The sequence below is a fragment of the Hemicordylus capensis genome, chromosome 9 (genome assembly GCF_027244095.1).
Source record: "Hemicordylus capensis ecotype Gifberg chromosome 9, rHemCap1.1.pri, whole genome shotgun sequence".
Lineage (NCBI taxonomy): Eukaryota > Metazoa > Chordata > Lepidosauria > Squamata > Cordylidae > Hemicordylus > Hemicordylus capensis.
In genome coordinates, this window is record NC_069665.1 from 17173219 (window position 1) to 17193160 (window position 19942).

Sequence of the window (19942 nt, forward strand, 5' to 3'; positions counted from 1 at the left end):
GGCAAAGTACAAGGTTTTGGTTATAACGACACTGCCCATTGAGATCATCTGGAGAGGTTCGTCTGCAGTTGCCACCGGCTCGTCTGGTGGCTACTCAGGGAGGGGGGGCCTCCGTTGCTGCCCCGAGGCTTTGGAACACACTTCCTGCTGAAATAAGAGCCTCCCCATCTCTTACAACTTTTAAAAGGGCAGTCAAGAAGCATTTGTTCACCCAGGCTTTCAGTTAGGTACTGTTTTAATTGTGGGTTAATGCATTTAACTTTTTACGTTTTAATTGTTGAAATGTTTTGATGTTTTTATTGGTGGTTTTTATTGTCTTGTAAACTGCCCAGAGAACTTGTATTTTGGGCGATATAAGAATAGGTTAAATAAATGAAATAAATAAATAAATAAATAAAATAAGAAACATAAGACATTGTCTTGTAAACTGCCCAGAGAACTTGCATTTTGGGCAGTATAAGAATGTTAGTTAGAAAGAAAGAAAGATAGAAACATAAGACAGACATCAGCAATAGCCACTGGAGGGATGCTGTTCTGGGGCTGGATAGGGCCAGTTGCTCTCCCCCTGCTAAATCGAGAGATCACCACTTTAAAAAGATGACTCATGCTCAGTTAACAGGGGACAGTCACTACTGCAGTCTCCCTCTCTCCCCTTTCATGTGCCCTGGGAGCTGCCAGATCCCCACAGCTGCCTTCCTTAAACTCTCTTGTGTGGGGGACCATCCAGTCAGTAGGCATCTCTGCCCCAGCCATGGCTGCTGTGCATGCACATGTGCCCAGAGTGAGGAGTGGGGCTGTGGCCCTGCCTTCTTCCTGAGCCCCTTCTCCTCAGTCAGTCTCTCTGTTCTTCACAGTCCTCCTTGCACCAGCACACAGAGAGAGAAGATATATTTATGACATCTTAACTTTTGTGAATTGCCTTGGGTCGGGTTTTACGAAAGGTGATGCAGAAATTAAACTATACACAAACAAATAGCCCTCCTCTCATAGGAGTTCTTTGAAAACAGGAAAGTAATGGAGGGTGGAGGGGAGCACATGAAGGGGAAGCCGCACAGCTGTCCCGTCTGCATGGAGTGTCCGCACGTGTGTGTCTGCATGTGCACGTGAGTAGGAGGAAATGATAGGGGTGCAGGGGCAAAGCACCCCTGCTCTGTGGGCGGCTGGTCGGTTGGTTGGCTGGCTAGTTGGCACTGGGCACACGGGCAGAGACCTGCCGAGGCAGATTGACGGTGCTAGCAGCTGCTCAGACACGGGTGTGCTGATGAGATGGCACAAGAATTGGTGAGGGAAGGGAGCTTCGGGGGTCTGGAAGCTGCCATGTCCGTGCAGAAAGAGAGAGACGATAGCAGAGCTTGTTGGCAACAGCCGCTTGGTGGGTCAGAGTAAAGCAGAATGTGGGGGAGCAAGCAAGAGAGTGAGTGGAGGGTGGAGGGGGTTCACTCCTACCTTCCTCACCCAGTTGAGACACTGGGTGCTAATGCTGCCTAACCAAGGATTTGTTTGTCTCAGCCAGTGTTCCCTGTAACAGGGATTCCCAGGTGTGATTGACTGAAATTCCCAGCATCCTTGGCTGCAGTGGCCTTTGGCTGGGAATTGTGGGAGTTGTAGTCTGGGAATCCCAGTTACAGGGAACAGTGGACCCAGTCGCCCTCCGTGGTATGCGGCTCCTTCCGCCACACCGTAGCAGGACTCTGTTCTCTCTGGCCATCTTGCAGGATGCTCAACCCCCCCAGGGTTGTGCCCCTAGAACCTTTCCCACCAGCTGCAAACTTGCGCACACTTAGAGTTGGGAGCAAGATCTTCTGAAATTGGAATTTACTTCAGAGGAAGCTGACTTAGAAAAGGGATACCTTCCTCCTTGTGTACTGGGACACCCACACTCCCATTGCACTTTGCAGCTCCCTTCGACTTCTCATGTGCCTCCTCCAGAACCCATTCACCCTCTCCCAACACCTCCTGCAGCAGCCTCCTCATTGTAGTCTCTGCTCCCCACCCCACCCCTATCTTCCCAGTGATGTGAAATTTTGATGAATGGGTCATTATTTTAAGAGATCCACTGACAAATGAGTGTGGCTCCTAAAGTTGGGGGCCAGCTCCTAGATTGAAAGAAGATTTGTCAAAGCCTGCACTCATGTTCTTTAGCTTCCTCACTGTTCACACTGAGAGGCATTGAAGCAGGCAAGGCATCTCCCTTGCAGATCAGTGACCTGACTCCTGTGCTGTTGGTAGGGCCCTACTGCTCCCTTCCCAGAATGTCTTTGTCCACCACAGAGTGTGTTGCTTATTGGCACTGTAGGGAGCCAGCAGCAGCTCTGAGACTGAGCCAATAACCATCCTGGGATATACCCAACTAACCTCATTTTGAGATGTTTCTCCTGAGGATGTTTTTTTCAGTTTTGTCTTAGATCTGTGTTGCTCATTGTCCCATTCGCTTTTTCATGTTTCCCCCCAGTATGGTCTCTTCTTATCTGGTGCATCATGGATACTGTGCCACAGCAACAGCATTTGCCAGGGTGACAGAGAGCACAATCCAAGAAGAACAGATCTCCATAAAGAACAGACAAAGTAAGAGAGTCTTATGCTCCCCTCTTCTCTTTCCTCTGCCCTCTTATGTGGGGTTTCCTGCCTTCCATCACCTTTTCCATCCTTCTTCCACTCCCAAAATGTTTCCAAAAGCCCATATTATCTGAATGTCTTAGAAGCAAGATAATCTACATGAAGAAAATATGTGCTCCTCTGTTTGATTTGCCTAGACTTGATCTTGGGTTTTCTTTTTGCAAATAATGTGAGTTCCTTGCTTCAATGCAAAGGATAGACGACACTGTGTCTGCTTCCTTGATGCAGGATTTCTAGCCCTGGAGGCCAGTCAAGGAAGCACAGTATCTTTGTGTGTGTGCGTGTGTGTGTGTGTGCGTGCGCGCGTGTGTATACAGGTGGCCCTCATTATCCACAGGGGTTCTGTTCTCGCCTACATCTGGGGATAACGAAACCTGGAGGCAGGGGGGTTAGGTTCCTTACGGTTTAAAAATGGTTTTAAAAGAGGCAGAAATAAGTGAAATAAAGTACTTTACCATGCTCTCCAGCTGTGTAGCAATTCCTCCCCACAAACCCCAGTTCAGCTGATTTTCTGCTAAATATCATGGTTTTAAAAACCTTTTAAAAAGAGCTACAAAATGGTTCTGTCCTGCTAAATGATAGCCAGAAATGAAATCAGAAGTCATTTCCAGCCATCCAGGAACTGGAGCCATCACAAGAAAAAGCTATGCTCATAGTATCCACCATGGATGGTACCTGGAGCAGGGCTTCATTGACAAGTTTTAATGTGGGAGGCAATTAATAAGGAATCTAGAATTGTATCCCTTGCTACTCTTCTGTACATGTTACTGAATGTTGTTTTTCTGATGTGTACACAACTGAGAGAAGCCTTTCCCCAGCTACAACTTTGTTAAACTAAATATTTATCATCTATATTTGTATGGGGTTATTTTCCATCTATCACTGGAATTCTAGAGCTGCCAGCCTCCCAATTATACTGCTCTCATCTACAGGAATACAGAAGCTGGTCTTGGCAGGAAGGGTGGGAGAAGCCATTGAAGCCACACAGCAACTATACCCAGGACTCCTAGAGCACAATCCTAACCTCCTGTTTATGTTAAAGTGAGTATATTTGAACCTGTCTTGTCCATTCAGACAGAGCAAGATCTGCCACACTAAGAAGAGCAGGTGATAGAAATGTAGGAAGAAAGTCAGCATGCCTTATGATCTAAGCAGTCTGGTGCTGAAAATGTGATCCATGAGGATGAAACAGGTTCTAGAATCTTGCTAGGAACATGCAAAAACTGGAGGTGGTTAATCTTGCAGTGGAAAACTGTTTCTCAGGTGCTTTTAGTCGTGTGGCAGCCATAGTCTTTAATGGTAGCTGTTTTTCTTTGTGGAGTTGCTGCAGTTGGACCCCACCTTACCAGTTTTCAGAGCTGGAGCAGGCAAGGCTGGAGTTGAAGCTCAATGACAGAGCATATGCTTTGCATATAGAAGCTTTGAGCTTGAATCCCTGGCACCTCCAGGGAAAACTCATTTGAAACACAGGCTGGGAAAGACCCATCTGAACCCCTGGAAAGTCACTGCTATTCATTGTGTAGACAATACTGAGCCAAAAAGGACCAATTGTCCAACTTCATAACAGGCAACTTAAAAGGAAGGGTATTGGAAATCTCATCCCTCTCCGTTTTTACAGAGAAAAATTACGGAGGAAAAAACTCTACTCTAGATTCATGAAGGTGATGCATTTTTACTTGAACCCTGAATTTCTGGATTGATAGGAGAAGGAAAGAGGTGTTAGCTTTTTGCTGTTCGTTTTCCTAACCTTGTGTGCTGTAGAGGGAGAAGCACAATTTCTGAGGCCCATCTCGGAAGCCTCAGCAAAGGATTTTATTTAGTTCAATCTCTCTTATACTGGGCAAGGACTTGATTTGAGTAAATGCTGTATATAATAGGGGTGTACATGGACCAGTTCGTGGCTGAACTGCTTCACTGCGAATCAGGCCGGTTAGAGCTGTTCAGTTGTGAACCGGTTCTGTCTGGTTTGGCAATTTGACCGGCCCAGTCGGTCAGTCCAACCAAACCGGTTCATGGAGTGGCAGTTTGGTCCAAATTCAGAGCGAACTGCCACAAACAGTCCGTGCACATCCCTAGTATATACCCGATTCTCTTATGTTAGGACTTGGAATCATACATTCCATTCACGCACCATCCTTCATTGCATTCCTGTGGGTTCCAGCATTAGTATTATATTGCCATCTCTACCTAAAAGGTGTGCTTTCAATGTAAGAATGCAGCTTCCTCAGATGTACATTTTCCAGGGATTCTTGTTTGTTCCAACTTGTAGCTGCTGTAGAATGCTAGTATAGCTAGTATACCTGGCTAGTGAGCCAGCATGGTGTAGTGGTTAGAGTGCCGGACTAGGACCGGGGAGACCCGAGTTCAAATCCCCATTCAGCCATGAAACTAGCTGGGTGACCCTGGGCCAGTCACTTTGCTCTCAGCCTCACCTACTTCACAGGGTTGTTGTGAAAGAGAAACTCAAGTGTGTAGTACACCGCTCTGGGCTCCTTGGAGGAAGAGCGGGATATAAATGTAATAATAATAATAATACCTGGTGTGGGCCACTGCACTGTCCGTCCATCTCCCTGCCCTCTTGTGTTTAACTTCTCTCTCTTCCTGCATTGTAGGTGCCGGCAGTTTGTGGAGATGGTGAATGGGACAGACAGTGAAGTACGTTGTTTTAGCGCCCGCAGCCCCAAATCCCAGGACAGCTACCCTGACTCCCCTAACCTAAGTCCCCGGCACGGCTCTAACAATTTGCACATTCACAGCACCGGTAAGCATTTGCTTCTCTGCTTGGTAAGCCAGTTACTTGGCTTCATGCTTGATCTGTTACTCTCTCAACTATGTTCCCATTGTGAATTACTGGCAACTGTAGGAGGCTGAAGCTCAGTGGTAGAGCACCGTGTGCAAGGTTCCAGGTTCAGTTCCCATTATGTCACCTGTATTGCCTCCCAGTGCTGGCTAAAGCATTTCCAGTGAAAAAGATCTTGGGTAGCAGTGCTAGAAAAGGGCCCTGTCTGAGACCTTTCACAGCTGCTGACCTGAGTAGACAGTCCTGAGCTAGGTGACCTGATGGCATTAAGGCAGCTTTGCATTTTCATTGTGGAAGTCAATATTTGTTATCGAAACTCAGAGCAGCATCTGCAAAGAAGATGGATGGTGTACATGCTGCTATTCGCTGTATGCTCTACAGGCAGGTTGTCTGTGACTTTTGTTAAAAGTTTTTATTGTTCTCAACATACAATTGCCATGTATAAGAGCAACAGCAATACCTTGCCCTCACCCAGGGATCCTCTCCTCACATTTTTGACATAACCTTAAAGTTCCCCAAGTATGAAATTCTTCCTCCCTCCATCTGTTATTTGGTGGCAGCTTTCAAGATGGATTCTGCCTGTGGCATTGGCTGTGCATTTGTTGTGCTGAAGTCTCTGTGCTTGGAAGTGCCTAACGTTTCTGGTCTTCTAGCATCATATACCACTATAGGAAACTTGTAAATTAGTGGGAGTTGCCAATCATTAGAGCAGATGTTGAATTTGGGTTGGGCTGAGTGGAAACAACCTTCCTTCTCAGTACTCACTTTTCTGGCCCTTTTACCCAGGAAACTGCTTTTGCAGTGAATATTCATAAAGCAGCACAGGAAGAGTTCTCCATGAGAATTAGTCTTGAAGACTAATATTCACACTTCACTGGACTAGAAATTCTTGTCTTGAGCTGTGAGAGAAGAGCCCAGCCTGAGGAGGGTGTAATTCTTGGGTTATAGGGTGGATGGCTCACACTTCTTACCGCTATGTGATTCCTTTTCATACTTTAGATTCACAGTGAGTGTGCCAAAATCTTCTCTGAAAGGACAATCAATGCAAGGAATTGTTGCCACTGAGAATACCTCTTCTTATCAGCATGTGTTTTTCTGAGAGGATGTTGCCACTTCAAAGCTAGGTCTATTCATGTCTTGTGTCTTCCCCAGGAAGCATTGAAGCAGAGCAGGTATAACATCTTTATCCTTCCCTTTCCAGGAGCAGACAGCCCGAGCTGTAGCAATGGAGTTGCCTCCATAAAAAACAAACAGAGCCACAGTAAATACCCAGCCCTCAGTTCATCCTCATCGTCCTCTTCCTCCTCCTCCCCTTCCTCAGTGAACTACTCGGAGTCCAACTCTACGGATTCCACCAAGTCCCAACAGCACAGCAGCACCAGCAACCAAGAGACCAGGTAGTCCAGTCTCTCCTCCTTTTCTTTTTCTTTTAGGGAAAGGCCACATTAGTAACTAGATGTAGTAGTCTGTGCTGACGGAAACTTAGGCTGTGTTCTGCTTTTTATATTGATGCACTGAGCTGTGTTGAGATTGCAGTCTGCAGTCCCAGACTCAATCCTAGACAATCTCAGATCAACAGTTTGAGCCAACGGCATTCCCTCTTTGGTCTAATTACTGCTTGGGTTGCCAATTACTTCAGGCTCGGAATCCACCCAAGTCTGCCATCTGCTTTAGCCTTCATTGGGGCTGTGTCCTTCCTACTCGGCCATTGCCCTTTATGGAAGGCTTATGTGTCTGCTAACATCCCCTTCTCTTTGTGCAGTGACAGCGAGATGGAGATGGAGGCAGAGCATTACCCCAATGGCGTTCTGGAGAACTCCGCTACGAGAATAATGAACGGCACTTACAAGCATGAAGAAATCCTGCAGACGGATGATTCTAGCATGGGTAGGGCTCAGGGTGGGGGGTAGAAAGCACCCCCCTTTCCTAGAAAACAGTGGAATTGGCAGGTGTGGGTGATGCTCCCTAGGGAAACAAGGCAACCTGGGGTTGTCTTCCCATCCTGGCACAGAGAGAGAGAGAGAGAGAATGAGGGAGAAGACATGGGCTGCAAATTATTTCAGACATGCTTGCTTGCATGTAAAAGTTGCTTTGGATCATATATCTTGCACATGGGTTTGTGTGTGCTCAGCACTTCATCTAGATTCTGGGCTCTGGCACAGAATTTAACTCCTAAGAACTTTGGTTTTCCATTCTAACAAGAAAACGTTGGGCTTCATGTTTGTGGAGGTACAGCCTTTGAGGTTGGCTGAGAAGCCAAAGAGGATGTTGGATGATGCTTCTGCTGTTCCTCAGTGGGCCTCTCCCATTGCTCTCATGAGGTGTCCCCGGTTGCTTGTTCTCCTAGCCTCACTAGAATTGCACTGCTGGCTTTCCCTGTTGGAGGTGGGAAGGTGCATGTCGTCAGTTCCTTTACTTTGAAGCTGCATACGGACATGCCTGATCACCCACTCTTTCCCTCTTTTCTCTTTCTCTCTAGAAGATGGCTGTCCACAGAGGCAGCTCTGTGGAGGGAACCATGCTGCCACTGAGCGGATGATCCAGTTTGGGCGGGAGCTGCAGACCCTGAGCGAGCAGCTCTGCAGAGAGTATGGGAAGAACACAACACACACAAAAATGTTGCAGGTGTGCCATGGGGCTGGGACGCTCATGATGAGAACTGATATTCAGCCCAGGATGGTGGGAGAGAGCCACACAACACCTGTGGGTGGAACTCCTGGGCAAAGGCTCATTCTGGCATGGGAAAGGGAAACCATATGAACATCCAAAGCCGCCTTGCACAAAGACAGATCATTGGTCCATCTAACTCAGTATTGTCTTGGCTGAGACTGAAGGAGGCTCTCTAGAGTTTCAGGCAGGACTCTCTCCCAGCCTTCTCTGGAGATGTCAGGAATTAAACCTGGGGCCTTCTGTGTGCAAAGCAGATGCTCTTCCACTGTGCTGTGGTCCCTCCCTAGATACCATACCTGCCCTCCCTTCCAGACAAGTAGAAAGGAAGCTTGCTTTACCCACATCCTGCTGTTGGGCGTTTGTACTGGAAGACAGGGGCTGGGGGGGTCAGATGAGGTTATAAGACAATATAGAGAGCTGCCAGAGGGGGCTCAGACTCCTCTCTGAATCTCTCTCATTGGCTAAAATCTGGCAGCACACCAAGCCATGGTTTGCACTTAACGTCGTTCAGAAGCTCAGAGCATAATTTGGGTTCTAAATGTACAGGTAAATCGTGATTTAGAGCTGCCTGTCTTTTTTGGGTGTTCTGTCTTTTCTGTACTTCCCTCTCAGTGGGGCCGCAGCCTCTGGAGCTGGAATGATTGATAGCCAAATTCTTCTTGGTGTTGGAATTGACGCCCGTGAGACATAACTACTCCTACCCCACCCAAACACACACAAAACCCCTTCTTGATTCAGCATTTTAAAACATGGTCTGAATCCCTGTGATTTTGTTCCCTTCCGTTTCTTTTGATCCACTGCTTCCAAGCAAAGAAGAAAAGTTTAATGTGGCAGACTGGACCTTGTGTGTGTGGTGTGTCTGCATGAGAGGTTGAGGAAATTTTACACTTAATTTAGGGAGGGCTCACAGTGACAGTCTTGAGAATCCTTTTCACGGTCTGTGCTAGAGCACTATTCACACCTCTCTCTCCTCTCACCCAGGATGCATTCAGCTTACTAGCCTATTCTGATCCGTGGAACTGTCCTGTTGGTCAGCAGCTGGATCCGATCCAGAGGGAACCCGTTTGTGCTGCACTTAATAGCGCTATATTGGGTAAGGTGATGCCTGGTGAGCTGCCCCAGACAGAGTCTGCCCATATGCCACCTGTTTCTGTGGTGAGGCAACTGCGGCTGGGAAGCACTTGGCAGCATTTCTGCTTAACTTGGTCAAATGATCTCATAGCGTATGTGGGGGTGGAGGGGTTTGTTTGTGGGACAGAGGGAGAAATACAACTCCACAGTCTTCCTTGGGCACTCCAGCCAAAAGACTGAATGCGAAAGCCAAAGCGAAGTGTTCTATACTCAGTGGTTCGCCAAAGCGAAGTGGTTCATGCTCAGCTTTGCTGAAACGCTTGTCAGAAAAGGCATTTCTGTTCAAGGCTGGCTTCTTTTTCTTTTCTTCTTTTTACATTGCTTGCTGTCATATGGGAGTCTCCTTCAAACGAATGCTCCATGGCTATAATGTGAAAGCATTTTCTCTAGCATGTTCCTTTGTTTATGATGGATCTGCAGACTGTCTGGAAATGGGCCATGGGCCCCTGCCACCCTCCCAGCCCACCCCTTTATTGCATGAGGGGGCTGTCTGGGGGATAAAGGGACACGCAAGGTGGTCTTCCTAGGAAGCTGCCTTATATAAAGTCAGACACTTGGTCCATCAGTATTATCTACCCTGACTGACAGCGGCTCTCCGAGGAGTCAGGCAGGAGCCTTTACCAGCTCTTCTTGGAGATATAGGAACATACATAGGAGGCTGCCGTATACTGAGTCAGACCATTGGTCTATCTAGCTCAGTATTGTCTTCACAGACTGGCAGTGGCTTCTCCAAGGCTGCAGGCAGGAATCTCTCTCAGCCTTGTCTTGGAGATGCTGCCAGGGAGGGAACTTGGAACCTAGATGCTCTTCCCAGAGTGGCTCCATCCCCTGAGGGGAATATCCTGCAGTGCTCACACTTCTAGTCTCCCATTCATCTGCAAGCAGGGTGGACCCTGCTTAGCTAAGGGGTCATGCTTGCTACCACAAGCATGACTCTCTTGTCAGGGATTGAAACCAAGACCTTCTGCATAAAAGGAGATGCTTTTCTGCTGAGAGATGGCTCCATCCCCTAAGGGGGATGTCTTACAGGCATGCAGTCACCCATTCAAATGCAAACCAGGGTGGACCTGCTTAGCGAAAAAATTCCTGCTTGCTACTGCAAGACCAGCTCACCCATTGAACTCCATAGAAGCCCAAGCCCATAAGAAAAGCCTGGCTGGGTCAGGCCCAAGGCCTCTCTAGTCCAGCATCCTCTTTCACACAGTGGCCCACAGGCAAGAAGTGAGGCCATGCCCCCTCTCCTGCTGTTGCTCCCCTGCAAAGGTCAGGGCAGGCGTGGTCTCACGGGGTCCTCCTAATCATGTGTGCTGCACGGTATCGTCGGAGCCCACCACGGCTGCCGAAGAAAGTGCTTGAGCCAGCAGGCAAGGGGTGGCTCTCCAGATGTTGCTGCACTACAGCTCCCATCACCCCCAGCCCTAATAAATGATTGCTTGGGTGATGGGAGTTGTCGTTCTGCAGCAGTTCTGGAGAGCCACCCCTTGCCTACCCCTCTGTGAGAAAGTGGGAGCTGGCTCGTTGTCACAGAGCCAGGGTACCGGTCCTGCTTGTCTGAGCTCTGTGCAAAGGGCTTGCTGGGAGTGTGTGTGTGAGTGTGTGCTTAAGGAGCTAGCCCAGGGGTCGGCGGCCTTGGCTCTCCAGGTGGTGTTGAACTACACGGTATTGTGACCGGGGATGCTGGGAGTTGTAGTCCGATGACAACCGGAGGAGAGCTAAGCTTGCCTGCCCCTGAGCTGGCCCGTTCTGAGTCTTTGCACCTGGCGGTCTGTTGTAATGCCCCCCACCCCACCTCTCCCTCTCTCTCTCTCTTTCCTCCAGAGTCTCAGAACCTGCCAAAGCAGCCCCCACTGCTGCTCGCCCTGGGCCAGGCCTCGGAGTGCTTGCGGCTCATGGCTCGCGTGGGCCTGGGCTCCTGCTCCTTTGCCAGAGTGGACGACTATTTGCACTAGCCACCGAGCGAGCCAGAGTGACCCCCTCCAGTGCTGCCACCGTCGCCTCTCCCGGCCTCCCGTGCCCCACTGCCTCCTCCCCTCGGCCCCAGGCCGCCCACACGCTGCCCAGGGGAAGGACACGTTGCTGACAGAGGGAGTGTTCCTTGTTGCGCCTTCGTTCCTGGCCCTGGAAACTGCCGGCAGGGCCCCCATCGTTGTCACCACCACCACCGCCTGCTCTGCCCTGCAGCCACCGCAGCACTCAGTATTTCACTGGTCATTCTGATGTAGCGCCTTCCGACTTTAGGGTTTTATCTTTTTTCCCCCCTCCCCTTTTCTGACTGAGCCACCAGTATTTATACCTGGAGAGTTTGTGCTGAGCTGGTTTCTACTAATTTAGAGATAAAAGTGTTTCTGAGTTGGTGATGGCCTGTGTTTGTTTGCATAAGGGAATCTGCCTGCCGACATGCACGCCACCTGCGCAGTATTGTTCTTGAGTGATAGTCCTCGACAAGCCAAGAGACTTTGTGGGGGGGGTGTGGTGGTTATTGGAACCCAGTTGGCTCCAAAAGACTGCCCGCTGCTCCAACAGAAGGGTTCATTTTTATTTCTTCCTCCTCGTGCGAGGTCAGGCCGAGAGGGCTTTGTTTGACAGGTGATCACCCTGGAGTCCATTCTGGGGGAGGCTGAGAATGGGAACAGATCGCCGCTCAGCACAGCATTCTGGCTCTTTAGACCAACGTGTTGTGTTCTCCTCCACCCCACCCCTGAAGCTCTGGGAAAGATGCTGTAACTGAGCCTACCCCAAACAGTCCAAGCAGGAGGAGTCTCTTGACTGACTGCATCAGGCAGACCCGAAAGCAAGAGAGACCAGGCCCAATGCCCTTTTGATCTGGAAACTTCCCGTTTCCGGTCAAACCTGGCTGACAGCAATGGATGTGGTGACAAATGGACATTTGCTTGGTGACAATGCCTGGAAAATAGAGGTTGCCTCATAGAGATGTGGGAGCATCTCCTCTCCCCTCCAGTTGCATCATTGTCCTGCCACTCCAGTGGTGACTTCCAAATGAGCATGGGAAGTGAGGGCTCCCTACAGTCACATCCTCTGTGTCGTTTGGGTCATGGCTGACAGGCAGGTCTACTGTTTGAGCTTCAGTGAATACCTGTGGTCCTGCAGATCCTGGGTTTTACACTGAACTCTTATATTTGAATTTTGTATCGCAGTCTCGTTTCTCCCCCCCTCCCCCAACTAATCAACAGTTAAATTATGAAATTGAGGGCATAAGCCAATACTTAGTTTTGTTTTTATTTAAATTGTGCAGTTTCTACCCCAGGGAATAGCCAGAGTTGGTGCTTGTTGGAACAGAAGATTCTGAGCAAGTGTCCTGCAGAGGTTCTTCACAAAGCACTGCTGAGCGTTGCAGGTGGAAAATCTGCACCTCAGCTTAACTCGTATGTGGGCCTCATGGTGGTCACCAATAGGGATGTGCTCAAAATGCAATTTGGCACCCAAATAGTGGGCACATCCCTTTAAAACCGAGGGCTTACACAGCCTCTTTAACACGGAGGGGAGCAGGTCCATCTCTCCTTCTCCTTCGATCTCCGCCATTGCCATAACCCTGGTGCGCGCGACCCACCCCCGCCCCCAGCAATGCCCATGTGCTGGCAGGGCATCTCCCAGCTGCCCCTGTGTGAGGCCACACATGCATGCTGGCATTGTGCAAGGGCAGCTGGGAGACGTCCCGCTGGCGCACGGTCATAGCTGGGGTGAACACTTGGATTACGACAGAGGCGACAGTCGGAGGAGGCACAGGTATGGACCTGCTCTCCATGTTAAAGAGGCCGTGTAAGCCCTCTGTTTTAAAGGGTCGTGCCCACTATTTGGATGCCGAATCACGTTTTGGGCACATCCCTAGTCATCAGGAGAGGCATGTACACTACTGATATTTTTGTTGGGGAATATAAATAGTGAATCTGCAGCCTGCTGACATCTTGTCTAGCTTCTAAAATATGTTTCTAATGGGTGGGGGGAAACATAACATTTCTCATAAGCGTTATGAGAAGCATTTAGTTAAAGTGGCCTTTCAGTATCCCAGAGATTTGCATAAGGCTCTTGATGCTCAGTCAGGTAAGGGGTGTTTCCGCCAAGGAGGCAGAGAACAAGAGGCAGAGAACAAAGGTGATGGAAGGGAGTCTCTTTTTTCTTGTTCTTTTTGCTTGAGACCAGCAGGCCCTATGGGAGACCACACCAGGAAAAAAGGGTGCAGTGCATTGGGAACATTTCCAGTGCAAGCGCCACTGGCAGGAAGGGGAGTTACGGAGGTGTTGGGAATGCTTCTGCACAATCTCTGTGCATTCCGTTGAGGTAGTGAAGGAGAAGCACCTCATGGGTTTTTGGTAGCAGCCTGAGGAAAGAGCATCTCTACTGAAGCCCACGTCGAGGTGCTCTTACGCATGGCAGCCAACAAGTGGGTGGGAGTGGAGAGCAGCTGTTCCATCCTTCCCAAGGTGGGCTCGACAAGCCATATCATAATCCACCACTTGCAAATCAAAAAGGTGACTGTGCAAAACGAAACTCAGAACAATTCAATTTCATTCATATTCTTCTTTGTTGACTGATTCATCGCATTGCCTAACTGGACCATGGCTGCTTTGTTGTGTGATTAAATCCCAGCAAAATACCTTCAGGTGCATTCACTGGAGGGAAACAGGTTCTTCTTCTTCTTCTTCTTCATCTCCCGTGCCAGCAGCTGTTGGCCGGGCCATGCCAGCTGTGTTAGCACTTCTGTCCTGCCTCTGTCGCCCAAAGGGCTCCCAAGGCAGATGTCAAGTTTACAACAATAAATTTTATTTATTGCAATCTTATTTAAAAACTGCAGATGGATGAAAACCCACCCCTAGCTGCTTCTTTGGTGGTGCCTCTTCAGTGGCAAATGCCTATGTAAGTCATGTCTTCATGCCGTGCCTAATCACATGCCCTGTACCAACTGTGTTGCAATATGTCCTTTGGCTGCTGTTGCTGTCTGCAGAGCTTCATGTTCACCAACTTCATTTTTAATTTTCTCCCACTTGGAGTGAGTCTCCAGCAAGCAGTCTCCTCCCTGCCTTGGCACAGGCCTCCTTCCCCCACCCACCTCACTTGCCCTATTATCCCCTTCAGAGTTACTTTGAAGGCCTTGTTTGCGTTGTGGCTAGCTCCTTCTCTTGCAAAGCTGTGGCTTTGTCATCATCAGTCATTGGGTTGATGGCCTCACATTCGCCTTGATGGCTTTTTGCATTTTGCTTTCTCAGGTCACCAACAAGTCTACCTGCTTTTTTTGTAGTCGTAATTTGGTGTCATCAAATAATTTTTGCTCCGAAAGCACAAGGTCTGTCCCGTGTTTTTCATCTAAGACAATCTGATTGCTTTGGTCATGCTTGAACATTTGATCTCATTGTCCTGCAGATATTATTCTTGTCACATGTTAGGAAAGCAGTGCCAGCCAGCCAGTTCAGACTGACTAATGACCCAGAGTTTCCTTCTTGCAATACAACTGATGTTTAAGCTCAGCCGGAAACTCATGGACTAGGTATCCAAGGTGCAGCTGTTTTGTATCAGTTAATAGCAATTGTTTTTTAATAAATAGGCTGCAGTACACTTTTATCTAGAGGGAAAACTAATATCATCAAACCTTAAAGCACTTTTGAAACAAAATCCTCTTAGATTTTTTTAATACCATGCTACCATCGGTGGACTTGTCCATAGCTCCAAAAACAAAACCCCACTTTGGATGTGAATACCCAATATATTTACTTCAAAGGTATCCAGAGCCATGGTGATCAAAAGCAGCAGGGAATATTTTTATAGGTAGTAATTATGTCTGAAGTATAAGAGGAAAACAACTGGGTTTGAAACATTCTCCTCCTCCTGAACACTTGCCAGATAGATGAGCCTAGAGCAGGAGTCCCTACTTATGGTACCTGTAGAACTTGTATGAGGAAATCTCGGCATCTCCAGAGGCCGGAAGTGCCACTCTGTTATGCTCTCAACCTGATCGTGGAACAACCTATATTATGCTCTATAGCTGGCTTAAAGCTATCTCTCGGATGCTTCATGAAGGAATGATCCCACATCCGTTGAAAACTAGCACTTATCTCTCTACCACAGAAGCCCTCTTTAAAGAGTGTCATATAAATAATAACCCCAATAAAGGATGCTTGTGTGTTTAATGCAGAGGACAGGCCCATTACCTCTTAGATGCAGATTGGCAAATAGACAAGTTGGTTGGTAGTCTGGACAAAGCTTTCTTCTTGGTCCTGGCTGCTATAGATTCATTCTGCTTCCCTTTCCTCTTCCACAAAAGCAGAGTTCTCAACTGTTAGATTGGTATCTGTTGGCTGACCTCCCCGTCTTGCACAATAAGACCGAGTCTACCTGGACACCATCTTTGTTCTTTAGCCTTTGGGACATGGCAGTTCGTCAAGGTAACTGGTTTGTGGTGCTTCCTGAGATTAATGACCTAATGGGGATTATTAACTGTTTAATCACAAACGGGAGCATGCCTTGTATCATCACCACCCATCCATGCACCAGGCACAGTGTTTTCATTTGTCTTCCATATATACTTTGCAGCCAACTCCAAGAGGACATATTGCAAATTAGTCAACTGTTTAATGCTGGAGTCACCAATGGGTGGTCCCCAGGGCCATTTTGAGACATGTGGTGGGTGCCACCTGACCCCCAGAGGGCTGTTTGTTGTTGTTGTTTTTTTAGGAGAAGGGAGTAGCAGGTGGGCACTGGGACCTTGCTGTCCCCTACTTCAAGTTCAGTCAAAACTAGCAACTGACCAGGATTCTAATTCAACCAGTTGGCATTTGTGTGATGGGTGCGCATGGCTTGAGGGGGAAGCAAGATGACTCAGAAGTGTATTGGAAATAAGATACTGAGATTTACTACCAAGTGGAATTATTTAAAGTTTAAATATTTGGGATTGAGTACTCTTTTTAGTTTGACTTTTTAAACTTTTGAGTGTGCTTGTCTTGAATCTGCTGACAGCAGCGTGCGTGCGAGGTGGCTGGCAGGACATGACTGGATTGCATCTTGGAACTCTCTGCAATGAGCTAGTACTAAAAAGGAAATAACCCAATGAAGTACACGTCATTTTTAATCTTATTTATCCCCCTCCCTCCTCTTCTGGTTGCTCAAAACTCAGGTACCAGCTCTAGTGTGGAATGTCAGGACACTTCGGTTTCATTTTATTTTTTTATAGTATCAACTGTACAAAGCAAAAAACAACACACAAAACCAACCCGACCACCAAATAAATAGTCTGAGCAGAACCCTCAGCTCCACAAGACTTCCGTCATCACTTAGAGTTCTTTCTCTTCGTGGAGGACGTCGACTAGATGGGCCTCATCCTGCCAAGCTGTGCACCTTGGTTCAGTCTCTGCTTAGTATTTGTGAGTTCAGTTATCCAACGCTAGCATGAAACCTTCCAAGAGGAGGAAATTTTAACTGAAGAAAAATTATTGAAAAAATGTACTGGAAATATGGTAAAGAAACCCACATTCTGTTGTATTTTGACAGAATTATTTTTATTAAAATATACATCCATGTGCAAAGGCCAGTGTCCTGAATCACTCTCCGACGCTCTGTTCTGTTGCCACTTGTGAGTGTGTATGTGTGCATCTGTGTTTATGCCTTGGTGTGCCAAACAGTTTGTATGTGTCTGTGCAAGATTGTAACTACGTACATGTACATTTTATGGGATGGTTTCCTACTCATCAGCTAAGTACAGTAGGCAACTGTGTGTTACAGATGATAGCACAGATGTGAAAGTGTGTGAAGAAAAGCTTTAGATATATTTGCAAGAATGTGAATATTTAGCATTTAATTTTTTATCTAGAGACTGTTGTGCTCTCTGGAGAAACTGGTATCATGGGGGATTTGGAGGAGGAAGAAGGGTTAGAACACATTCACTGATAAATACCAAGATTTGCATGACTTATAACCAGGCTGCTCAATTCAATCCTCCTACAGATGTTGGACTACAGTTCCCATAATCCTTGACTATTGGTCACTGTAGCTGAGGATGATGGGAGTTGTAGTCCAAAGACAGCTGGAAGTCCAAAGTTCTGCACCCCGACTTACAAAGAATCAAGCTGGGGGTTTTTGGTTGGTTTTTGACATTTATCAGCAATTCTTAAGATTTTAAGAAGCCCAGAGAGAAACTGACAATTCTACTAGTAAATCTCAAATCTAACATTTGCCTGATTTACAGTAAAGGGCAGCTGCCATGCCATAGCTGACCATGACAAAAACATCCTTCATGACAAGCATTTCAGACATATCTTGTTGGTCATTGAAAATCTTAATAACTGACAAGTGTGAATATTCATCTAATTCCTGAAATTTTCTAGAACATTAACACTTTAAGACAACTTTGTACTGAATAAGTTGTATGCAAGACAGACTTTCAGCTACCTCATCAATTTTGTCTGATAATATCCTTCTTGCATCCCAGGCAGTGGAAGGTGTTTTAACTATATATAGCACTATTTGAGTGTGTTTTTCTGGTTCTAAGGCTGCCTGAATTGTACATATTTATTTGATTTCCCACATTCTAGTAACTATTGTTCACTCTTTTTTTTAGCTAAAGAATGCTTTCACTTTTGGGCTGCAGAATTTTGCATTCTGTATAATGCATTCCAATGTAAATGAAACTTAAGAGTTGAGCAGGATTACTGGCTGTATTATTAAAATGTCTCTGCCATTTTTCTGCTGTGCAAGTAAAGCAGTGTGCAACTAAAAACAGTAACTGCACAAATAATTCATAAAGCTCCACAAATGCACTTGATACCAAATGGAGATATTTAGTGCTAAGTTGATGTGTTAAAATATGCATTTACCTGAATCAAAGACTAGGTTTTTCCCAAGCTCTTTAATGTTAGAAACTGGGGAGTTGTCTTAAATGCATAGTCCTCTTCCTTTTCAGTCAATACAGATATAATCCGGCTTTTTAAAGGGGGTCATCTTAAATTCAGAGTTGTCTTCTATTCAGGTAAGTCGGTATGTACCCATTTCCTAAAAAGTCTAAGGTCTTTACCTCAAGAAATAAAATTGAAAACCCAGCATAATCATAATGGGTGATATCCTTGCTTTTGCTGGCGCAAGGAAATCTTAGGATACAACTGACTTCTTATCCTGCAGAAATCAACCAACAAGAGATTATGTGTGCTTTACAGTCCTAAAAACTATCCAAGAGAGCTTTCCTCACCTCTTCAGGATGGAGGCTCCACAATTGTGGGGCTTCTGCTATCAAGGCCTGATTTCTGGCTATCCCCATCCAAACTTGCTGCAAAGATGACATGGACAGTAAGGCCTGCTAACTATTCACCTCAGCTGGTGAATAGGCTCATACCGGGAAGGCCTGGGCTGTATCCAGAGGAAGCCATTACAAAGTCCGGTTGAAATTAATACGATATAATGCTAGTCATAACTAACTTCTTGCAAGGTTTTAATGGTGTTTCATTTCTTTGGATACAACCTACCATCCTTGAGGGATGAAAGTTCCAGGCTGTGCAAAGCTCTAAAGCGGGGTAGGCAGGCAACATGTTGCTCTCGACTCCAGCTCTTGTTGGGCTACAGCTCCCATCATCCCCAGCTGTAATAAATTGTGACTGGGGATGATGGGAGTTGTAGTCCAACAACAGCTGGATAATGGAATGTTGCCTACCCCGCTCTAAAGGTTAAAGCCAGCACCTTGAACTGGGTCTGGAAGCAAATTAGCAAAGTCAATTCACATTCTAAAAACAAAAAGTGCTACCTTAATCAAAATCTGTGGCCGCAACCATCATTCCCAGTTCAAAACCGCAGATGGGTTTAGAGAGCAATCTGCTTCCCTAGGACTAGGAAGCACCCTACTCACTGGACTAGGGTGGCCTTCACTAGAAATATTATAATCTGTCAAACCTCAAGCTTTTTGAAGAAAGGTGCTTCAGAAAAAGTACTACCATCAAGAAATCTCTGTCCCTTTTGACACCGGCTCTTGATACATCTGCAGGGACCCCATCTGATGGTCCCTTCTGAATAAGGTGTAGAATGATGGGGCAGAAAAAGGGTAAACCACAGGGTGAGAGATGAGGCAAGATTAAGTGGCCTGATTTCAGGTGCTGTTTTGGCTGTCTCTTGAATTTGCTCACTGCCACTGCAAATAAGCCTTTATTTCTTTTCTGTTTCTCACTAGACATCTGTTGCTTTAGTTTTTCCTATGCTTTTAAGTAGCATATAGCACACCCTTTGCATTTTGTGTGTAGGTGGGCATAGAATCTAAAGGCAAATTAGTGCAACTGATTAGATAGTTTATTTTTGGAAAATCAGGCTGCTTGGAATTCAAAAACATAAAATCTATTTCTTTACACTGTATTTACTGTAGCTTGCAAGGGTTAGATCCCTACATTTAGGTTACAGTGTTGTATGAGTCAAAATTTGTAGCCTCCGTTTCCCTTAAACACGGGCTGAAGAACAAAGAAAGACCAAAACAAATCCCACCCCCCAAGAGCAGCATAAAATCTCTTGGAACAACTGAATCCTTTCTCTTTAACAAGGAAAGATTGTCAAGATTTGTCAGGTATTATAATTGTAATATATGTCAGAGAAATGACCTTCCCTATGCAGACTCCATTGTTAAAGTGTCACAGTGTAGATAAGTCTATAGACTAAATTTCTGAACAGTAATAGAAATATCACATACTCATAAAATCAGTGCAATATTAGTTGATGTATATTATGCTATATATAGTGGCACTTCCTACT

The 19942-nt window shown here is 46.6% G+C and overlaps 1 protein-coding gene across 3 annotated transcripts in view; it reads left to right on the forward strand.

Moving 5' to 3' along the window:
• RANBP10 (RAN binding protein 10) overlaps positions 1 to 16749 on the forward strand; it is a 56319-nt gene extending 39570 nt beyond the window's left edge. The window contains exons 7-14 of one of the 3 annotated variants that reach the window (XM_053270603.1): positions 2453 to 2565; positions 3549 to 3657; positions 5229 to 5377; positions 6618 to 6813; positions 7179 to 7303; positions 7899 to 8041; positions 9068 to 9179; positions 11036 to 16749. In XM_053270603.1, the coding sequence (XP_053126578.1) occupies positions 2453 to 2565; positions 3549 to 3657; positions 5229 to 5377; positions 6618 to 6813; positions 7179 to 7303; positions 7899 to 8041; positions 9068 to 9179; positions 11036 to 11166 (1078 nt within the window). In that variant the 3' untranslated portion in view covers positions 11167 to 16749. Of the gene's footprint in view, positions 1 to 2452; positions 2566 to 3548; positions 3658 to 5228; positions 5378 to 6617; positions 6814 to 7178; positions 7304 to 7895; positions 8042 to 9067; positions 9180 to 11035 lie in introns of all 3 variants that reach the window. The other 2 variants (XM_053270604.1, XM_053270602.1) reach the window with 2 other exon arrangements.
• Positions 16750 to 19942: the final 3193 nt, after the last annotated feature.